Below are 22,690 nucleotides of genomic sequence, written 5' to 3'. Positions count from 1 at the left end.
CCACAAAACCAAAGGAAACATAAAATTAAATAATATTATCACCCACGTCCAATCCCTGCGGTGCCCACCGGTCGTGGAAGGTCTCAAGCATACCAACAGACACCACGTGTTCCCTCTCCAGGGTCACCCGGGCGCGGATAAGACCGTGGAAGAGAGGCAGTCAGGCCGAGTGACGCCCCCACGGGCCGCGTCTAACCTGGACCTGTAGATGGCCACTTTGGCCAGGCCCAGGAGCAGACCCACGTGGAGGCCCTCCGAATTGCCCACACCCCTCTGCACTGGGTGGCATTGCTGAAGCTTTTCTCTTGTAAATTTTTTTCCCGTTACCACTGAGGACTTTCAAGAATCTTTGTCACAATTGCTACGGGGCTGCTTTTTTTTGATCCCCGCTGCCACTATGTGTTTTCCCCTGGGAATTCCCCCATAACGAAGTCCTCAGCTGGAGCAGTGTGTCCAGTTCTGGGCACCACACTTTAGGAAGGATATCAAAGCCTAGGAGAGGGTGCAGAGGAGATTTACTAAAATGGTTCTAGGGATGAGGGATTTCAGTTATGTGGAGAGACTGGAGAAGCTGGGGTTGTCCTCCTTAGAGCACAGAAGGTTAAGGGGGGATTTAATAGAGGTGTTCAAAATTATGAGGGGTTTTGATAGAGTAAAGAAGGAGAAACTGTTTCCACTGGAAGGACGGTCAGTAACCAGAGGACACAGATTTAAGGTAATTGGCAAAAAAACCAGAGTGGAGATGAGAATTTTTTTTACGCAGCGAGTTGTTCTGATCTGTAATGCACTGCCTGAAAGGGCGGTGGAAGCAAATTCAATAGTAACTTTCAAAAGGGAATTGGATAAATACTTGAAGGGAAAAAATTTGCAGGGCTATGGGGAAAGAGCAGGGGGATGGGTCTAATTGGATGGCTCTTCCAAAGAGCCGGCACAGGCAGGATGGGCCGAGTGGCCTCCTACTGTGCAGTATGATTCTAAATTTGCATCTTAGAAGAAGATGAGAACAACCAGAGGGATGCCAGGTGGATAGAATGCACCAGAGGTAGGTTCACCCAGCCACCTATAGCCCCACACCAGAATATACAGGCAGCGGTGTAGGTATCTCCACCATGCAGGGGCTTCAATTCGCCACGGAAGCAGTGGCAGAGTTATACCACATGCGGCCAGCAGATCTGCAGCCAAACTCCACCACTGACACTGCCCTGCCAGTGGCTGCAAAAGTCGCAACTGCACTCAACTTTTATGCATCAGGGTTGTTTCCAGCTACTTTTAAAGATTGTGTCCAGTTCTGGGCACCGCACTTTAGGAAAGGTGTGAAGGTCTTAGAGAGGGTGCAGAAGAGATTTACTAGAATGATTCCAGGGATGAGGGACTTTAGTTATGTGGATAGACTGGAGAAGCTGGGGTTGTTCTCCTTGGAACAGAGACGGTTGCGAGGAGATTTGATAGAGGTATTCAAAATATGAAGAGTCTAGACAGGGTAGATGGAGAGAAACTGTTCCCATTGGCGGAAGGGTCAAGAACCAGAGGACATAGATTTAAAGTGATTGGCAAAAGAACCAAAGATGATATGACGAAAAACTTTTTTACACAGTGAATGGTTAGTATCTGGAATGCACTGCCCGAGGGGGTGGTGGAGGTAGATTCAATCATGGCCTTCAAAAGGGAACTGGATAAGTACTTGAAGGGAAAAATTTGCAGGGCTACGGGGAAAGGGCGGGGGAGTGGGACTAGCTGGATTGCTCTTGCATAAAGCCGGCGCGGACTCGATGGGCCGAATGGCCTCCTTCCGTGCTGTAACCTTTCTATGATTCTACGATGGCCCAGGTTTTGCCCCAGGAGCGGGGTATCTCGCGGCAAGCTGTTTTAGTTAGACTTGCTCGTGCACGTTTAGGTTTTAAAAATTTTTGTCAACAAAGTTGCTGGAAGTGCGAGCTGATAACGGCACGGCGAGGGCCACAGGGAATCTGGGACCTTGGTGAACAACGGGACAAACCAGTTAGATTTAAAGGACTGAGAAATAAACAGAGGAAGGACTGAGAAGGAAGGTGAATTAGAGTCAAATCAGGTGCAGATAGAGAAATAGAGAGGGAAAGAAAGATTGGGTTAAGAGAGAGAGAGAGAGAAAAGAGCCAGAAAGGAAAAGTAAGAAAAAAAATTAAAATTTGACATTTTTAAAATCTCCTAAAACAATCCTGACGGAATGAGACTGCACACTTTTATAATTGTTCACTTTCTGAACCAGGGAGGTTGATTGGCAATTATCACATTGTAAAAAAGGGTACTTACGCTGTTAGTTACTACACTTCACTTTCTGTGGCGCGTTTTACGGGCAATTAATGTGCAAATGCAGCAACTTTGTGAGGTTAAGGACAACATGCCGTTTTCGTGAAGCTAAAGGCGGAACGGTGCAAATCGGCCAGCAACTTGTGGCGATTCGCAATTTACGGGGTGAATTCACTCTTCCTCACTACAAGTTGCTGGTCAATTTGTGCATTAATAACGATGTGTGGCATTCAGACGCCCTTATTTTTTCAGCAAAATGTGGCCCATCATGAACGTAAATCAATCTGCTGTGCACAGATGTGCGAAAGAAGTCATAAGTGCATTGTTTGCTCAAGCCCACAGTTCATCACCTACTTCGTGGACTACCGATGGCATCATAAGAGAACTGAGCAACTTTTTAGGGTGGCAGGCTTCCCAAAGGTCCAGGGCGTTATAGATTGTACCTAGGTGGCCCTACTTGCTCCTTTACACAATGGGCCCAATAATGCATCTCGCTCATCGTGCCACTGGTGCCAATGCTGTGCAAGCACTATATATATATATCTATGAGGAGAGATTGAGTAGAATGGGTCTTTATTCTCTGGAGTTTAAAAGAATGAGAGGTGATCTCATTGAAATTCTTAGAGGGCTTGACAAGGTAGATGCGGAGATGCTGTTTCCCCTGGCTGGAGAGTCTAGAACTAAGGGGCATAGTCTCAGGATAAGGGGTGGGCGATTTAGGACTGAGATGAGGAGGAATTTCTTTACTCAGAGGGTGGTGAATCTTTGGAGTTCTTTACCCCAGAGGGCTGTGGATACTCAGTCATTGAGTGTATTCAAGACTGAGATTGGTAGATTTTTGAACACTAAGGGAATCAAGGGATTTGGGGATCGGGCAGGAAAGTGGAGTTGAGGTCGAAGATCAGCCGCGATCTTATTAAATGGCGGGGCAGGCTCGACGGGCCGTTTGGCCTACTCCTGCTCCTATTTCTTATGTTCTTAGCCTCATTAGATAATGCAAGGTCCAGGCACATCTCTCATGATGCCCCCAGGAACACCAGGGCTGCAAAACAACCACTGTCTGGACATTGTGCACCAAGCACTATCCTGGCACATGGAGTGGCAACTGGCACACAGTGAGGAGAGCAATGGAGAACCGAGCAAGCAGCGTCCAGAGGAGGGGGCAAAGGGAAGGAGTGCCTGAATTTTGTTTTTAAAGTAAAATGACTACCTTTCCTTCAGCACCCATCCAAAACTCTTCCATGTCAGATTTTCTGGGAGACAGTAATTTTACCTGTACTGTCCATCTGTTTAGGTTGTGGGTTTTAACGAGGGCCAAAAATACAGAAAGTTAACAAAAGATTAAATTAGCCTGCATCTTTTTTTTAACCAAATATCTCTACTTAGTTATTGCTTAAATAAGCACATTTAGAGCTTTTATTCAGAACCTCTTCCGATATTTGAGTAATGATACAGTCCTTTAAAAATTTCCACTGTTAATATTAACTGTTCTGTTTTCCTGGTTGAAATAAATGGAATGAAAATCGGATGGGTTCTATAACAGGTGGGCAATCCGTTCAACCAGATTACCGTCCATGCACTGAAGACGAAATTTACCCCTGTTTGTTTCCCAAATGAACAACCCCTTGAAGATTGTAACCTACATTACTTTTTTCAGGAAAATTACCTCAGAAAAAGTCAAAAAATTCATATTGTCACATTTTGGGTTTCTCTACTATGCCTCTAATAGGGGATCGTGGTGTAATATGTGTTAAAATACTATTATTGAGCTAAGCTTGGCTCTCCGGGGGGTTAAATTCACAGGATAGAATGTTTGGGGATTCAGATGAGGTATCTGAACAATGCACAGAGACAGTGGAAGATAGTTTAACTTTCTAGTAATCAGTCACAATTATTGCTACTGTGACAATTTTATTTAGTTGAAATCATCTGGGGTCATTGCCAAGTCATGCTGCTGGATTCCATTTTTTGATGGAGATTGTCAGTTCTGGCTGAACGCTGACTCAGGAGAGAGGCTTTTTGAAACACAAAGGCTGCAAGGGCTTTCCCTGGGCTCCGAAAGTCGGAAATGCTGGAGGAACAGTTAGAAGACTTCTTGTTTAAGTCAAGTAAGATAACCTACTGATGTGGGGCAGTTTGGAGTGTTCTTTATTTTGTACAGGAGTTCCTAAACAAGAACTGAATTCATTCTTGCAAGCTAGATGAACTGAACATCACACACACTGGAGTGAAAGTCCTATATGTCCAATTCTCCTACTAAATTAGCTTAATTCAAGGGGGGGAATTTCTATGGAGGTTCTCTCGTTCTTATGCCATTTTTACAGGGTTTCTGCAGCTCTTCTACCAGAGTTACAGAAGATGAGCAGGAGAACCCCAATGGAAACGTACCCCCTAAATGTTTGGGTGTGTGCGTTGGTGTATTTTACAAAGTTGATGTAAAATAGAAATACATTCTATTACATGACAGTGCAGCCAGCATGAAACCTCCCACTGCTGTTTGCACACCTTGATGTGATTTGAATAACTTCAGCATTCAATAATATCACTACGTACAGAATTAAATAAAAGGCATGGCTGTCCATTGAGGAGTTATTAGCCCTGCCTCCTTCCCTCTCCATTTCCCCATCCTTCTCTCTGCCCGCTTACTCCTCTCTCCCTTCCTCAATCCTCTGCTCCCTCCTCCTCTTTCTCCCTCCTTTTCCCTCTACCCTACTGTCTCCTCTCCCGTTTCTCTCCATTCCCCGCCTGCTACCCTTCCCCCCCCACCACCATCCTCTCTACCCCCTCACCCTTCCATCGCCTCCTCCTCTTTTTCTCTCCTGTACTTGACCACCTCCCAGCTCCCCCTCCCCCAACAATGGCGGGAGGGTGCAATTACAACATGATAGTTTAAATAGTTTGTTTCCCTGACAAGTGCGGGCCCAAAAATTTGTAACAGAAGTATAAAAATAAGGTCAGAATGTATGACTTCAAATTGGGGACTGAATTAAGTCTTTGCACCTGATATAAAAATCCCCCCACCTCAAACCCTACTTGGTCTTGACTCTGTGGGAGATGGGAGATCAACAAGTATACTGAAATTCTTGAGACTTTGTCACGCCTATTTCTTGTCGTCACTATTTAGTAACACTTGTGACATCTGGTAATGTCTAAAGTGAGATGCTAATCCCTGTCTCTAGTACTTTTAATAGTTAACATTAACACATGCTATTCCCCTACTGGTGGCATGAGTCACCAAATGTTGGTTGTGTTTCTCACATTCTTTTCTGACCAAGATTAGCAATAATTAATTGGAATCAAAATTAAGGAACTAAGTCGCATTCTGAATTTGCACTTTTTCCTGTCATCTCCGAGATCTGGGTTTGAATACAATAACATAGAATTTACAGCACAGAAACTGGCCATTCAACTCAACTGCTCTATGCTGGTGTTTATGCTCTACATGAACCTCCTCCCACCCTACTTCATCTATCCCTATCAGCATATCCTTCCATTCCTTTCTCCCTTGTGTGTTCATGCTCCAAACGAGCCTCCCACTCTCTTTACCATCTCACCCTGTCAACATATCCTTCTATTCCTTTCTCCCTCCTGTACTTATCAAGCTTCCCCATATATGCATTTATGCTATTCGCCTCAACCACTCCATGTGGTAGCGAGCTAATGCAGCATCTATTTTTGCCAGAACCCATATGTGAACAAAATGTGATCATTTGTGTAATTATAGTCATTAATTTCAACCCCTATTAACATAACAGAACTTTTGTCTCACACATACTTTCCTATTTACTGTTAAGCCCCAGAAAACAAAACGTACCATTCCCAGGTATATTCCAGTCATGTTTCTAAGTGAGGGATTTCGGTGTAGTTGCTTGTTCTGCATTTTGGAACTTCAGTATCTGGACATGCAAGAGATTATGAAGGTATGTTTTCAGAGACAAAAAAAATGTTCTTTTTCCATATTGTAGACGTTTTGTTTCTGTGCCAATAAGTGATGTTTGCAGACAAGGAAGAAACCACACGTGACTGTCAATAAAATGCAAAATAAGTATGTTTTACGGAGTCCAATGTTGTATCTCTTCACTCTGAAAAAGAATAGTAAAACAATTACTTTATATGACAGCATGTAAGTTATAATATACAATTTCTTTGAATTTTTAAATTAATTTTGGTGGCACAAGTCTACATCTATAGCCTGCACACTGCCATGAAATTCAAAATTTTGCTTATAACCAGAAGACAAAAATCTATTTCTATGTAAACAATATTACATTGAATTATATAGAATGTACAGCACAGAAACAGGCCATTCGGCCCAACAGGTCCATGCCGGTGTTTATGCTCCACACGAGCCTCCTCCCTCCCCTATTCATCTAATCCTATCAGCTTAACCTACTTTTCCTTTCTCGCTCATGTTTTTATCCAGCTTACCCTTAAATGCATCTATGCTGGTCACCTCAACTACTGCTTGTGGTAGCGATTTCCACATTCTAACCACTCTCTGGGTAAAGAAGTTTCTCCTAAATTCCCTATTGGATTTAGTAGTGATTATTTTATATTTATGGCCCCTAGTTTTGGTATCCCCACAAGTGGAAACATTTTTTCTACATTTACCCTGTCAATCCCTTTCATTATCTTAAAGGCCTCTATCGTGTCACCCATTAGCCTTCTCTTTTCTAGAAAAAAGACCCCCAGCGTGTTCAATCTTATCTGATAACCTCTCAGTTCTGGTATCAGCCTTGTGAAAGTTTTTACATTAAATTTTTTTAAGTTAAATATCTCAGACTTAGTTACTGCAGTGCTATTACTGTAAAAGATATACAAGTACCACATGTCCTTCAGAGGAAAATACAACCTTCCATGTGCCTCCCCATTTCTCAACCATGAGATGGTGAATGACATGATTTGTTCTGAAACAAAACTGGTGACTGGATAGCAAATTACTGTGACTGAGATCCTGCAATAGCTTCTCATCCCAAGTAGCTTCCACGAATGTTGACACAATTGGATAATGGTCCATAGTAATCAGGGTCTGACTTTGGTCCAATCATGTGGATAAGTATAATGTTTGCTGCTTTCCAGTCAAATGGGAAAACTCAGTTGATGTGGACAATGGTAGTAGATAAGCAACGAAGCAGCTTTCACCTTGCATGAAGTTCGAGGTTTCGAGCATTAAGGTCAGCAGCTTTTTCAGGATGGAGGTTTTGAAGGATGTGTTTAACTTTCTTGTTCCTGATCTGGATTCAGCTGACTCAGTAGCTGAAATTAGATGGTCCTTTTGGTATTTGAGCATCAATTTTAAATGGATTTGCTCAAAAACTCTGCTTTTTGTACCAGTCCGAAGGCATGAGTGAAGCTCATTGAGAAACCCCTTAACTTTCCTAACCTGTAACTCATTTAAGTTATGAGGGAACATTAAGAAAGTTAGCTTTGCTTTCTTTTGAGAACTTCATGGGGAAGCTTTGAAAATTATGATGGGAATTGACAAACTAATGCCATGTAACTAGTTATTCACCAATAGCAAGATCTCCATGGGGTTAAGTCAGAAGACACTTGGTCTTATAACAAATGGGCGATTTATACTAAGTGGGGCCCAACATCAGGAGCACTGATTTATAGTAACTGACAAAAATAAGATATTTTTATTACATGGTATTCAGGATTTTAGGGATCAAATTTCATGATTCTGTCCATTATTCTGCGAAAATGCCTAAACAAGGTCTTTATTTTATAAATTAGCAGATGTCCTATGGCATTGCTTACAGTAAGTCACAGGACATGCTCAAGTATGAAAGTCTTAATTGTGATGCCTAAAGTGTGGCAGGAAGTAAGTGTGATGCTTACAGGAAAGGCACACTATATGCAATACTTTTAATATATTAAACTAGTGGAGAGGCAGTAAAATCAAACAGAAGCCATGAACCAACATGGTAAGGGAGGCAGTCAATAAAAGAAGAGCCAATGGAGTCATGGGGGGGATACAGTGAAATTAAACTGGGACCAAGCGAGCCCTGAACCAGCAGTTTCACATAATACGAGGAGGAAAAGGAATGGTCCCATCAGTACAGCTGATACTGATGCATGATGCATCCTAGGAAATTGGGTACGCTGCACTGGTTCAGGCCACAAAATCCAAATCACAGAGTCTCTGCCCTGGGCAAAAGTATCAAGTCTAAGCCCAGGCTTTTAGAAGCGGTTGAAGCCTTCAAGTGAAAACTTTAATGGAGGACAATAAAAGACATAAAATACGTTTTAAATCACAATATTATGAAATGTATATATTTTTTTAAAATTATTTTACTCAAACCCTATTTGGGTATTAGAAATTTCAGTTACTGATTAAAAAAAAGGTAAGGTGAAAAATCTTTCAGAAAGTATTTTGCGTGATTTATGGAAGCCTGGTGGCCAGATTGGATGATGTAGTTTGACAGTATAGTAGCGGGCCACATTTTACTGGAACGGGGCATCTAGCAGCATGCCCGTTAGTTAGACTAGTTTGTGCAAGTTTAGGTTTTTAACATTTTTTTGCCCACAAAGTTGCTGGAAGTGCGAGCTGATAACGGCACAGCGAGGGACACAGGGCATCTGGGACCTTGGTGAACAACGGGACAAACGGGGTATCTCCTCAATCCATGAGATTAAAGGACTGAGAAATAAACAGAGGAAGGATTGAGGAGGGTGAATTAGAGTGGGTGAATTCAATGTCACATCAGGTACAGAAAGAGAAATGAAGAGAGAGAAAGATCGGATTAAGAGAGAGAGAAAAAAAAGGCAGAAAGGAAAAGTACGAAAAAAGGTAAAAATTAAAAATTTGACATTTTTAAAAATCTCCTAAAACAATTTGCAACCTGAAGGCATGAGACTCCACACTTGTAATAGTTAATTTTTGGTGCCAAAGGCTGATTGGCAGTCATTAACACTTATCAGGTCGTTAAAAGGATACATTACATTAGTACCAGCCCTAAATATCTGCGGTGGGTTTAGTTCTGCGCAAATACAGCAACTTCATGACATTCAATGCATTTCGATGATGAGCCAGACGATGCCTTTTTTTGCGAAGCTAACGGCAGAGCGGTGCATCCCGGACAGCAACTTTTGAATATTCACGTTTAACCGCGCATCTGCCCCTCGCCTGAAGTTGCTGTATCATTTGTGCATAAATAATGCCCAGTGGCCATTAGCCTCACCCTTATTTTGACAGCAAAATCTGGGTCACTGAGATTTCAAACACATGCCTCACATATTGGAATATGAGAAACAAATCAATATTGATAAATAGATGTAGACTCAAGCACCTGGAACGCATAGAAGGCGTATCTTGTGCAGGTAAAAGACCACTTTAAGTCAACATTGGTGCTGCAAAGGGCAGGCAGACAACACCTGTGAATACGGGAAGGAGTTTCCTTTTTAACAAACCACAGCTCAGAATTAAATTAATAGAATATTCATTAACAAATATATAATTGCTTTAAAATAATAAGAAAATAATCTTATTTAAAAGAATATTTAAAAGTAAATCTGGTTATTCTCACCAAAAACGGTATCAAAGTAGCAACTCTCTCAAAAACAAAGTGGCAACAAAGCCGACAAACCACACGCAATAAAAGGGGACAAAGGCACGGGAACCAACTCCAGGAGAGAAAACACTTCACCAACACCGAATTGCCATTTCCAGTCAGCTGATTGAAAAACGTGGTAGAAATGAGGAAAGGCTGAGTTTGTGGTGAAGTTTGTGCTCCGTGGCTCGCAACACTGCGGTGACCAAAACAAACTACCTTAACAACCACCCTGGCAACCGCCAGATCCTTCAAAGATTAACTTTCCCCACCCCACCCCCCCCCCCTCCTGCTCTCCTTTGTACACTCCGTTTCCCCAGAGTATATCACCGTCATGTATACATCCCTGCATTTTTTAAAAATATGTAATCGTACAGTGGAATTCGTAGATTATTTATTTCGCCATTGCCCTTCCTTTGTTTGGCCACTGGCAGGTAGGTAGATCTGGTAAAAACTCTGTGCATGTTTGTATATGCAGACAATGCCCCCTCTTTTTAATCGTGTCCCCCAGTAAAAATGTTAAACAGCCTTAATTTGCTATCTCCTATGTGCTCTTTGTTCCCAAACGAATGGCTTTGTCCCTGTGAAGAAACAACATAGAACCATAGAATGTTACAGCACAGAAAGAGGCCATTCAGCCCATCGTGCCTGTGCCTGCTCTTTTTGAAGGAGCTATTCAATTAGTCCCACTCCCCCTGCCCTTTCCCAATTGCCCTACAATTTTTTCCCCATCATGGGAGTAATGAATGATTTCTGGAAAATAACAATTTTTTATGTCAGATCCAGCAGCCTATTTTTAAGGGACTCTGGTGCATTTTTCCTGTTTGGCACAGACTTTAAAATGTGGGTAAAATTTCAGTCTCTCCTCAGATCCCCCGGGCATGTTACCAATCTCATCTGCATCTTTCACCCTCCAGCCACTCACAACTGATCGAAAAGTGATGACATGAAACTATTTTGGAGGCTTTGAAAGTAAAAAATTTTTTTGCATAAAAGAACAAAGTATACACGAGTCACTGTTCATGTAATTTCATTAAAGCTGCCCATGTGTTCATACATTGTTCCAGAGAAAGATTCACCAGCCATGCTCAGGAATGCTATTTTGGCTTGGCAGTGAATTTCAATGTAAAGGCCCAGGTTTCGATATCTGCATTCTTATTAAACCAGGTTAGCAAATGAACATATTGCCACTATTCCCCTATACCTACCTGCACCATTCTACTGGACAAAAAAAAATGATACAGCCACATAGTTCTGATTTAGCTGAGGAGAAATGTTTTACAGGCACCTAAGCAGCCAATATTGTGTGCGGTGTGTTGGCGCACATTCTGTGCCAGAATAGTGCCACCCACCATATTAGTAAAGGCTAAAGTATAGGCATCCAGGGCTCGTGCCTGAAACAGGGCGTTAGACTCTTTGCATATGCAAATAGGGGCCCTAATGCTTGTTTCTGGACCCCTTCCTGAAATTGGGCTGCCTTGAAGTAATCTTCTAAAAAATATATTTTGATTCTTTTTTAACTAATTATTATTTTGTAAAAATCAGATTATGAGATAATAAAACTTATATGTTGTTTCCATATTCTTTTCATCTCAGCTCAATTTTTCCCCTTCCTGCGTTCATGCATTACTCCTTGCTGGGAAACAGTTCCACAGACTTCCATATCCCTTCTGGTACCTCACCCAAATGTCCTTTCTTTATGTGTGAGCTTTGACAGTGACTAACAGCAAGCTATTTTGTCACAGGGAGGCTTTACAGCATATCCTGATTCTGCTCTTACCTTACATCCAGACATGTAATATCAGCATGGGTCATTGAACAGCAACGAGGAGCAGGATCTGGAAAATTTCTCCTCCGAAACCCGGGCTTTATGAGACGAATTGTAGCATCAGTGCCCCTGCATCAGCTGAGATCAGAAGCTCAGCACAGACCAGGGACCAAGCATTAGGTCCCTCCTGGTATGTATGGCTTAATTATTCAGTAGATAAACCAACACAGTTTCTGAAGCTGTAAACAATGTGATAAATCATTTCTCTTTTCAGACCTGCAATGTATTTCCAGCATTTTCTAATTTTATTTCAGATTTCCAACACTTGTAGTTTTTTCTTTTCATGTCAACAATTTTTGTTTTGGTCTGAAAGATGTTGGAATCATCTAATCAACATCTAAGCTACAGTGAAGAGTTGAGTGTTAAGAGAGAGTATACCAAAAGAAAATATGTTGCTTTGTATTTTGAACAATGCTTCCAATGTGTTAAATGCTATATCTCAAAACAACATTCACTGTAGTAATAAGTATCCAAATTCGCCTCTGTGGTCATTTACATCATGACATTAAATGACCTTCAAATTGTTAGCCATAAAAAACAATTCTGGTTGAATCGTCATCTATACAAGCATATGAGTTGGTGGGAACTATGTAGAGTTACCATTAAACCATCAAAAGCTATTTTCTGAGAACTAAATTGCATAATGGGTTAGATTCTGCCCTTTCATCTTTGGGACTTCTGGTTAAATCCAGCACAGCCTGTTGGAATGTATATCTCATCTCATCTATAAGGCTGTTAGGCCTTATATGAAATAACCTAGTTGGCCCACATTGGAAAATTGTTCTTAATTTGTCACTGAAGGTACTGGGCTGCATTCACAGGACTGTCCATTACAAAACAAAACATACCATTTTGTCCTCGTACATGACCTCGGGTTAGGCCTCATTTAGAATACTGAGTCCAGCTGGGTCTATATACTTAGAGAAGCAGAAACGCATGGCGATTTGATTGAAGTCTATAAAATAATGAAGTAATTATATTGTGTGCTCACTGACAAATTATTTCCATTAGATTGGTTAGGGAGACCAGGGGTCATAGAGGTAGGTACCAAATAATATAAAGCCATGGTCAATGTGATCTCCTGGACTAGTTTTGATCGCCTAGAGAGATCGGAGAGGAATTTTCCAATTTTTTTCCCTAATTGGCCTTGGGTTATCGATCTGTTTTTTACCTCACTCAGGACAGGGCATCTAGGAGGGGGTAAGGAGTTCCTTCATGTGATGCACAAGAACAGGCTAGATTGAACGACAAGTCTTTTCTTGTCACAACTTTTCATATGTTCCTAAGCATCTTGGGACATATACCTATGATAAAGGTGTTATATAAATGCCAGTTGTTCGAAATAATAAAGCCTACTGTGACATTTCTATTTTTTTCCCTTAAAAATAACTTTAAACTCATTAGTTATCTCTTTTTTCCTGAACCTTGAGGATCCCATTGTCCCCATATTACAAATTGGCCTCTGACAGAAAACTGACTAGGGTGTTTCTTCAGCCAAATGAGGCTCAGAATGATAAAGATTGATATGAACATGTATGGTCAATCTTTTTAAATCAGCCTTGAGCACCAACTTAGTTCTGTCACTAGATGGTGCTCACACATCACCCAAAAACGTAACCTATTTATAACTATTTTCAGTACCACTAAAAATGTTGTGATGTTGGAAAATGTTCTTCAAAATACATTATTTCTATTAAGAAGAGCAGGTGAACAAGCATTTCGTTAATGTAATGAACCACCATGTTTTGGATTGACAGGGTACTTGTTAGGTCCCGTGATTCACCAGGTGACAAGTTCTAAAGGGCTGATTTTAAGTTCTGGCGAGAGTCGTGTGAGTGGAGGGCTGTGGCAGTGTGAGGCCTGGGAGATTTTGGGGAGAATTTTAACCCCCAAGAGCGGGTGGGTTGGGGGCGGGTGGGAAGTTAAAAATAGTTGTTTTTTTGGGTCGCGAGTGGGGAGCCTGTACTTTTACGCGCCCATGTTAAATAAAGTGGAGCCGGATTGCGGTCGCGACCCAAAAAACAACTATTTTTAACACCCACCCGACTCCAACCCACCCGTTCTTGGGGGTAACACAGTCTCCAGATTGGAACTGCAGGTGGTGTTGTTCCCATATACCTGCTGCTCTTGTCCTTCTAGGTGGTAGAGGTCGCGGGTTTGGGAGGTGCTGTCAAAGAAGCCTTGGCGAGTTGCTGCAGTACATCCTGTGGATGGTACACACTGCAGCCACTGTGCGCCGGTGGTGAAGGGAGTGAATGATTAGGGTGGTGGATGGGGTGCCTATCAAGCGGGCTGCTTTGTCCTGGATGGTGTCGAGCTTCTTGAGTGTTGTTGGAGCTGCACTCATCCAGGCAAGTGGAGAGTATTCCATCACACTCCTGACTTGTGCCTTGTAGATGGTGGAAAAGCTTTGGGGAGTCAGGAGGTGAGTCACTCGCCGCAGAATACCCAGCCTCTGACCTGCTCTCGTAGCCACAGTATTTATATGGCTGGTCCAGTTAAGTTTCTGGTCAATGGTGACCCCCAGGATGTTGATGGTGGGGGAATTCGGCGATGGTAATGCCGTTGAATGTCAAGGGGAGGTGGTTCGACTCTCTCTTGTTGCAGGGCAGCGCTGGGAGTGCTACAGTTGACCCAAAATTCCCCGAATTGGAGAGGAGAAAAATCAGCAAAGTTTCCTGCCCCTAATTGCCATCCAGAGTTCCCGGCTATATTGTTTCTGTACGCAGCCTGGTGAGGATAGGGTCAGGCTAGGCTGCGTTGTCCCTCACTTTGAAATAGGCCGCCTTCCAACGCTCATTATCCAGGATGACCACTCTTTGCTGCCTGTAGAACTGCCCTAACATGAATTGCCACACTGGGGGAAGGGAGAAAATCAGAGGTGGGAAGAAAAAGAATATTAAAGAGATTGCTTCTTAGAGGGCGGGCTAGATTTTCTGCCCACTCTTCCAATAGGGAATGGTGCATGGTACAGAGTGAACCAAATTAGAGGAGAAAGAATGATATTTTAAATAGTTTGGAACAAAATAATAAATATACTTGAATCAGTCTGGAACATGTTCTGTTTATGAATTCAGAGTGTTGGTTGGTGCTATCATGTTTCAAAATTTACAAGGATCCAAAATTTTAGTATGGTTGGTGAAATTCTGTGGTATTTTGAATGTATTACTGAAATCATGCCAGAAAGTAACCTTTCCCTTCCGTCTGGACTCCGGGAATCTCATACAGGCACTAAAACCTGGAGATCAGAGCCAAGAACTGCTATCCAAATTGAACCATATGAAGGCTGACCAGCAGGTGGCAGATCTGAGTGGCGTACAACGTAGATGCTGTTTTATTCCATTGGTGTGATTTTGGACAGAATTAGCAGATTCCACTGTGTACTGTGGTCACAGGTTAGCAAACAAACAGCACTGCAGGATTCCATTTAAAGACACTGTTCACTTTAGCATCTCAGCACTATTACAAGGACAAACCTTTTAGGGTAACAATATCACTGTGGTACAATGTTGCTAAAGCAGCTTGTAACAACACTAAAATATTTTTGGCCTCTATTTTGTTGCAGATACAGCACAGAAGGAGGCCATTTGGCCCATCATGCCTGTGTCGGCTCTTTGAAAGAGCTATCCAATTAGTCTCACCGCCCTGTCCTTTCCCCATAGCCCTGCAAAATTTTCTCCTTCAAGTATTTATCCAATTCCCTTTTGAAAGTTATTATTGAATCTGCTTCCACTGCCCTTTCAGGCAGTGCATTCCAGATCGTAACAACGTTTGTTGAAATCAAAATAGCTTTTGCCATCGATTGTGCCAAAGATACCTCCTTCCTCTATCAACTCCAGTGCTAGAGAGCTAACATAACAGAAGGTGGGAGGACAGTCAGTTTATTTTGTTATCAGCCAGCCATATTCCCTTTTTCCTCCAGTATAAATTCTCTAAGTTGTGTTATATATAAGACCTGGTAAAAAAATATTCTTAGAATAAGACAATGGGAATGAACTGAACATAGTAGGATCTTATTCTAAAAGAGGATGAAGTCCCAAGATACTTTTGTTTGCATTGTAGATGCTGCTTGCTGTATTTAAGTGGAAAACAAACACTTAATGAGTTGTCAATTTTATACAGCAGTGGGACATTCCAGTTCTGTCTTTATGGCTCCCTTTTATGTCAACCATATGCCATAGGTGAAACAATTAGGTGATGATATATGTAAAAATAGTGTAGTTGTGTTGTTCCTCTAAAGGGATTTCTTTCTCATTGAGGACATGATTCATTATACGATTACATTTCTCCTGTTCAAATACTCAGTATCACACTGGAAAAATAATGAAGGAGAAATTTAAATTACGCCCAGTTTCCGGGACGAAATGGGTGGCACGGTGCCAACGCACAGCCGAAGACCTAGGTTCGAGGCTCGATCGAAATTGGGCCTCGCCTGCATGAAACTGGTGAGCTGTGGACACCAATCATGCGTTCACATGCAGCTCGCCGGTTGGATCCTCACTGCTCCTTCGTGTCTTTGACCCTTCCACTGTGCATTTTTGCAGTTGACATCAACTGTTTCCATTCACGTGTAATGTCTGTCAGATGTTAATGATGGATGGAGATTAGCAACAATTGTATACATTAGCAGGCAGCAGCCATCTGTTCCCTAGGACTGTTGTCCTGATATAGTTGACCACACACACACACACACACACACGGATTAAGCAAAGTAAATACGCTTTAATTTTATTTGTATACGTTTTGTATCACATGAGAGCTTCAGAGTACATAATACCTGCACATTATGGATAACTCATGGTTTGCCTATACAGTGAAGTTCAACTACATAGACATCTAAGTAAATTGATGACATTCATGTTAGAAGCAAACTTCCATCAAATCCAATTTTTTCCTTACTTAGTAAATCTAACAAATACAGCTCTCTTGTAACTTTAATCCACTAGTTGTTGCTTTGGACTAAACTAATGTGAAATCTATAAGTATATGCATTCATTAAATTATGTATTACACAAATATTTGATAGAAAGATTGAATGTGATGTTTTATCACCAGCTATTTCTCACAAATGGAAAATAAATGAATTACCAACAGTTTATTAAGCAAGTTATTGTAACCATAGAAAGGTACAAAAAGGTTGACTTACATATTCTTTCCTACTAGTCTTCAGCATATGGCATTGTACGTATACTTTCAATTCTTAGAAATGTGACAACTAATGCTCCTAGCATAAAGAAACTAAACAGATCTTCTCAATTAAATTGCAATTTGTTCTGCATTTTTCTTTGATCCTGTAGTTTGATGAGTAGGTCATTAGCATTAGTCACAGTAGAAGTCAATAGCCTGAGTGGAAATGTTTTAAAAATATATACATTAGATTCTAAAACCAATTAACTATGACATCCTTAAACATTGTCATTATGAAACATCAGTAATTAAGAAAAATGCAGTGTCATTATGTAACAAATAAATCAATGCCTTTCCCACATCAGTCAGTATAGCTTTAATATGGCCAAATACAATGCAAGAAAGGCTTTTCCTGACAAGACTGTGCATGGAAGAAATGTTATCAGCAATATTTGTAGTTATATTGAACAGTTTATGAACAGTTTAACATGTGGTACAGGTCCTGGATGTTATGATACACACCATCTATTTTAGCAATTGTGAAAGATCCATTTCTGATTTATATCGGGCCTGTTGTACATTTTATAGTATCTATTGAAAACACATCAAATTTCAAGCAAAGGCAGAGAGCCTGATAGTAAAGAGTCAAGCGAATTAAATCCAATTTAGCACATTTAAAAGAGCCCATGCAGTTGATGGAAATCTGTCACATTTAAAAGATGAATAATAATATTTATTGCATTTTTATTGTTGCTATAACATGTTTTATTAACTTTTGTTAAATTAGATTGCCTTTATCAAAATAAATCCATTTACATTCCTCTCAGGTGTTTGTTTTTATGCTTTCACAGACAACAAAACCATATTAATTTCTCAGCGGTGTATTCATTCTTTTATCACCTACCTAAAATACTCTGGAGTTACGCTGGAACAAAGGTAAAAATATTTAATAAGAACAGAAACTGCTAGAAATAAAAGTCCATCAGCAGAAAAGATAGGGGCATAGGTGAGGCAAAACTCCCAACTGCCACATGACCTGATCCCAAATCCCAGGAGCTGGGTCATTAACATATTTGGGGAGGGTGCTTGGGTCAGTAGTGCCACTCCAGGAGCACCAATCCAACAGAACTGGCTGGATTTTGGAGTAACTCCTTGCCACTGCAGTGGAGAGGACCACAGACAGTCTGGCCAAAGATTTGAAGGGAGATCCACGACTCTTCTGCTACTTATTGGTAGGATGGTAGGCCTCAGATTCAAACAACAATAATCCTTCTGCTGCTTGAATTATACTTAGTGGGTCCTATATACATACAACAACAACTTGCATTTATATAGCGCCTTTAACATAGTAAAATGTCCCAAGGCACTTCACAGGAGCGTTATCAGACAACATTTGACACCGAGCCACATAAAGAGATATTAGGAGAGGTGAACAAAAGCTTGGTCAAAGAAGTAGGTTTTAAGGAGCAATTTAAAGGAGGAGAGAGAGGTGGAGAGGTTTAAGGAGGGAATCCCAGAGCTGATGGCCTAGGCAGCTGAAGGCACGCCCGCCAATGGTGGAGCGATGGAAATTGAGGAGGCCAGAATTGGAGGAGCGCAGAGATCTCGGAGGGCCCTGTATGGCACTTTTCCCTGCTTCCTGTTGTTCAGGAACTCCCCCATCTCTCAATGTACCCTATTGAAGGTTACTGTGCTACCAAGGAAGAGGCAGGAATCCAGCAGAGATAGGCTTCGCCCCAATTTTCAGCCCCTCCACTTCCAAGCTGAATTCCACCTCAAAAAAGGAGCAGAAGTTCTGGTTAGGTTAAATGAGAGACTTTAGAACTGAAGAATGATGTGAGGCATGGAGCAGTAGAGTGCTTCTCCACAGAGAAAGGAAATTGGGGAAATAAAGCCCTTCTCACATGGTTGTTGATGACTAATTTAAAAGTGGCATTAACAGGTCCAGGCAAAGCTGTGCGCAGGGGGGGGGGATGTACAGCGAATAATCTAGACCGGAGAGAAAAAAATATATTTTAAAAATGGTTGTGAAGGAGCTAAAATCTTAACTCTGACTTTATAGATGTTTCTAAAGGACATCAATGAAGTACTCACAGTCGTAGGAAGTTCTGTTGTTGTGTTCTGGAATACATGTTGCTCGTTGACCATAGTGCTGGGGAAATAACCTACGATACCCATCTGATCTACATACTGATGATCACTGTAAATCTGCCAAGAGAGAGCCAAGATCTTAACAAGAACCAAACTAGCACACACAAATAGCCCACAAATTTTTCTATATAAAATGCATTTACTTACACTGCCAGACCAGAACTCGCCAGCTTGTCCTACCCGTACCAGTTTGGAGTACACGTACATCAACTGTCCTTCCTTAAGGTTTAGAAACCTGCAGTCTGGTGCGTTGTAATCATCAACTACCCGGCCCATTGAGATAACATCTGAAAGGCAAACCATTCATTTTACTTGATCCTCCAGAATCTAAAAGGTTTTCAGATATTTTTCGCCTCAGCACAAAATGAATGCAATGACAACTTGAAAAGCTTGCACATATAAAATATGTGCTGTGTTACTATCACAATGCCTCATTGGATAAGGGCAAACCTAGGGCAGATATTTAAGCTAATGTGAATTTGGTCTGGCTTTGCCCTTTCCTAAAAAATTTTATCATGGCACTGTCAAAAAAAAAATCACAATGTTAAATCCCTGAAGCCAGTGTCGCCTGACTTATCAATTTTTCAAATATTGGCACCGGGACCAGGACAAGACTGACATCTGCATAGTGCAAGCTTGGATAAGCTCAGATTTCTTTTCAACTGGCAGAATTTGCACTTCTTGGGAGGCAAGAAACATGGATCTGAGAGATAGTTTTTCCTTTGCTGTTAACTTCTGGAAGGAAACAGTAGCTGTAATGGATCACCTCTGGCTCAGAGTGTTTGGGCACTTTGAAGTGAAATAAATATCTGAATGGAAGCCAGGTTTGGTATTTGTGGAAAATAACTTTTTGGAGTAGCTTAATACTAAGTAACAATCATAGTAGATCACTAGACAATTTGAGAGGGTCACATTTTGAAATCCTATGTGAACTTGCCTCATTAGGTGAGTTTGGGCTACTGTGTAACAGCAGAGCATGCCATTTTAGGAGAAAGGAAAAATGGCATGATTTGTTTAGGTATGCATCCTGTGTTGACTGCTAAAGGAGCAGTATCAACAGTGACTGAGAAGGTACTTTTTTTTGGCTGGTCTGCTGTTCCAATGAAGGAAGATTTGTATTCCAGGGAGGCAGCAGCTAGCTTTCAAAATGGAAAAAGCTGTGAAAACATATTCAAAATGTGAGCATAGTTTCAATAGTTGCTGAAAGTAGAATGTATTAGTAATAACAATGAACATGCATACATTGGGAGACTTAAATGGTTTTTCAGCTTCCTTCCTGAAAAGTGAAAAAAGTCTACTTACAAATACATTCCTCATCAGCGCAGACTTTCTTCTCTGCAAGTTTGTCCATGTAATCTGCTTTTGCAACTCGTGTTAGTCCAAGTAACAAAAGTGGAAATAGACAACAGGCAAACTGTACCATTTTAATTTCACAGTCTGTAATCTTTTCCCTTTCTCTTACGTGCTTCACGATTGCTTGGATCAAATCTCTCCTTACTCTCTTGCCAGCCGCTTTGAGCTTTTCTCTTAAAAGCAGAAGCCAAACATCTGGGTAAACATTTTCCACCAATGGCATTTCATGCAGCAGAATCCAGAAGGGAGGAGGGGCAGGAAAGGAGCACAGACAGTTTTGTTTACCTGGGTAGTTTTCCTATTTAGTATTAAAATATTTATTGATAACTAAATGAGATAGCAATTGGTCGACTCATATCTTGGAATAACTTTAGAAATGCTTCAGAACTGCACATTTACGTTTATATAGAAAAGGTCAGAAAAGTACAGACATTTTAATTGAAGCATTTTTAAAAGTTGTGCTAATTAGTGTACTTAGGTTGCACAGCCTCTGTTAAATTTGGATACAACACCCAAATAAGGACAAATAAGTTTCTCCTTGCACCAGGATAGAAAGATATGTTTTAAAATTTTAATCTGCAAGATGTTCACATGGGCTGATTTTATTTTCTCCACCAATTATATTCACCTCCCTCCCCCACCCTAACAGCACTGACCCCTCGCTGGGGTGGAGTTCCATAAACAGCAGCTGCCACTTTACTCAAGTGCTCAATATTATACGTATGCCTTGACAGTGTTGGTAGGCTATTCCATCAGGGGAAACATCACAGCCAATCCTAATCCTGTCCTCACTCAACATCCACATCCAATATTGTTCACAGCAATCAGGAGCAGGAAGCCTAGGTCATTTTCTCCTTCATGCAGAGAGTCCTTGACCAAATGTAGCAACCGTAGCACCTTCCCAGGTCAGGGATCAATCCTGTGATCCTGTATGGCTCAGCTACTCCCTAGAAAAACTCATTAATCCAGTTAGTTATTAACAAACCCTGAGCTGCCAGCTGCATTCTTGTTTCCCCATCTCTGGCACTCTTGATGGGCTTCCTTCCCCAGACGTTTGAGTGTTTCTTCCTTATCCAGGATAAGAGGTTGGATGTTTGGGAAAGCAACAATCAGATAAGGGTGTTGAAGGCCAGAGTCTCTAAGCAAGCCTTGTTTTTCATGTGCCAGTAGCCTTTTCAAATTAGGGGAGTGACACCCATTACAAAATTACAAATTGTGGCCCACCTCCCTGTTTTATTGTTGTGGGTGCCTGAGTTGTACATGAAACAGATGAAAGGATTTTTGTGGGGTAAATGCATGTGAACAAAGGAACATTTCCAGGTGAAAGTTGGAGGTAGAAAGGGCACCCTTTGGCCTCAAGGTTATTAATAGTAAGGTTATAAAGTACTTTATACAGTGGATTTTTGTATCTTAGCTGGCTGGGTAATGTAATTAAAGCTCTTCTGGCAATGTTTCAATATGGATAATGGCGGAGGTGGCACTGATTGAAATTATCACCTCCTCCCATTCCCCCCAGCCAACTCAGTTTGGGGGCGTGCATTGCTCTGTGATGAAAAAGATTCCCTCCTCTACCTCACTTCCTCCGTGGAGACGTGAATGACATCATCTGAAAATTGGGCCGTTCTGTGTCCTTCTGCGCTCATTCTAGATATGGTATTGACTGACTTGCACCAAGTCCCGTTCATCCATCACCCCTGTGCTCGCTGACCTACATTGGGTCCCAGTCCAGCAACGTCACGATTTTAAAATTCTCATCCTTGTGTTCAAATCCCTCCATGGCCTTGCCCCTCCCTAACTCTGTAACCGCTTCCAGCACTACAACCCTCCGAGAACTCTGCATTCCTCCAATTCTGGCCTCTTGTACATCCCCGATTTCCTATGCCTCTCCATTGGGCCGTGCCATCAGCTGTCTAGGTCCTAAGCTCTGGAATCACCTCCCTAAACCTCTCCGCCTTTCTCTTCTCTTTTAAGACGCTCCTTAAAATCTATCTCTTTGACCAAGTTTTTGGTCACCTGCCCTAATATCTCCTTATGTGGGTCGGTGTCAAATTTTGTCTGATAACACTCCTGTGAAGCACCTTGGGACCTTTTACTAGGTTAAAGATGCTACAGAAATACAACTTGTTGTTATAGGTGTGTTTATTGTTCATCTTGCAAAGCCTTCTTTCAGCCATTGCCAGTTAAAGCATGAAATACGGTGATTCCAAAGAATCATCCTGCATTAAGAGGTTAGTCAAGCTTTTGCATATCACGTTTGTGCTATCAGGTCTATTGTCAAAACTAAAGACAAAACCCAAAGTGTCTACCTGCATTATTTATCACAAAAAGATTGCTTTCTTTGGCATCGCATTTCCTTCGTTTCAGCTGCTCAACAACTATTGTGTTCCACACA

The 22,690-nt window shown here is 41.4% G+C and overlaps 2 protein-coding genes across 3 annotated transcripts in view; both read right to left on the bottom strand.

Annotated features, from left to right (window-relative positions):
• The window catches only part of LOC137324269 (uncharacterized), a 145,718-nt gene extending 135,700 nt beyond the window's left edge, over window positions 1-10,018 (bottom strand). For both annotated transcript variants that reach the window (XM_067988411.1, XM_067988412.1), the window contains exons 1-2: window positions 9,816-10,018; window positions 6,101-6,368 (exon numbers count right to left, since the gene is read on the bottom strand). In XM_067988411.1, coding sequence (XP_067844512.1) covers window positions 6,101-6,166 — 66 coding nt within the window. In that variant the 5' untranslated portion in view covers window positions 6,167-6,368; window positions 9,816-10,018. The remainder of the gene's footprint in view (window positions 1-6,100; window positions 6,369-9,815) is intronic.
• A 6,356-nt stretch (window positions 10,019-16,374) lies between these two features.
• LOC137324268 (otoraplin-like) lies at window positions 16,375-20,536 on the bottom strand. Its single transcript, XM_067988410.1, has 4 exons — window positions 20,248-20,536; window positions 19,093-19,232; window positions 18,889-19,002; window positions 16,375-17,010 (listed from the first exon to the last, which is right to left on the bottom strand). The coding sequence occupies exons 1-4, from the start codon at window positions 20,519-20,521 to the stop codon at window positions 16,987-16,989; spliced, it is 552 nt and encodes a 183-aa protein (XP_067844511.1). The 5' UTR covers window positions 20,522-20,536; the 3' UTR covers window positions 16,375-16,986.
• Between the last annotated feature and the right edge of the window lie 2,154 nt (window positions 20,537-22,690).

This window comes from Heptranchias perlo, chromosome 8 (genome assembly GCF_035084215.1).
Source record: "Heptranchias perlo isolate sHepPer1 chromosome 8, sHepPer1.hap1, whole genome shotgun sequence".
Lineage (NCBI taxonomy): Eukaryota > Metazoa > Chordata > Chondrichthyes > Hexanchiformes > Hexanchidae > Heptranchias > Heptranchias perlo.
Note: the sequence above shows the minus strand (reverse complement) of the source record. Positions and strands in the feature narration are given on the sequence as shown.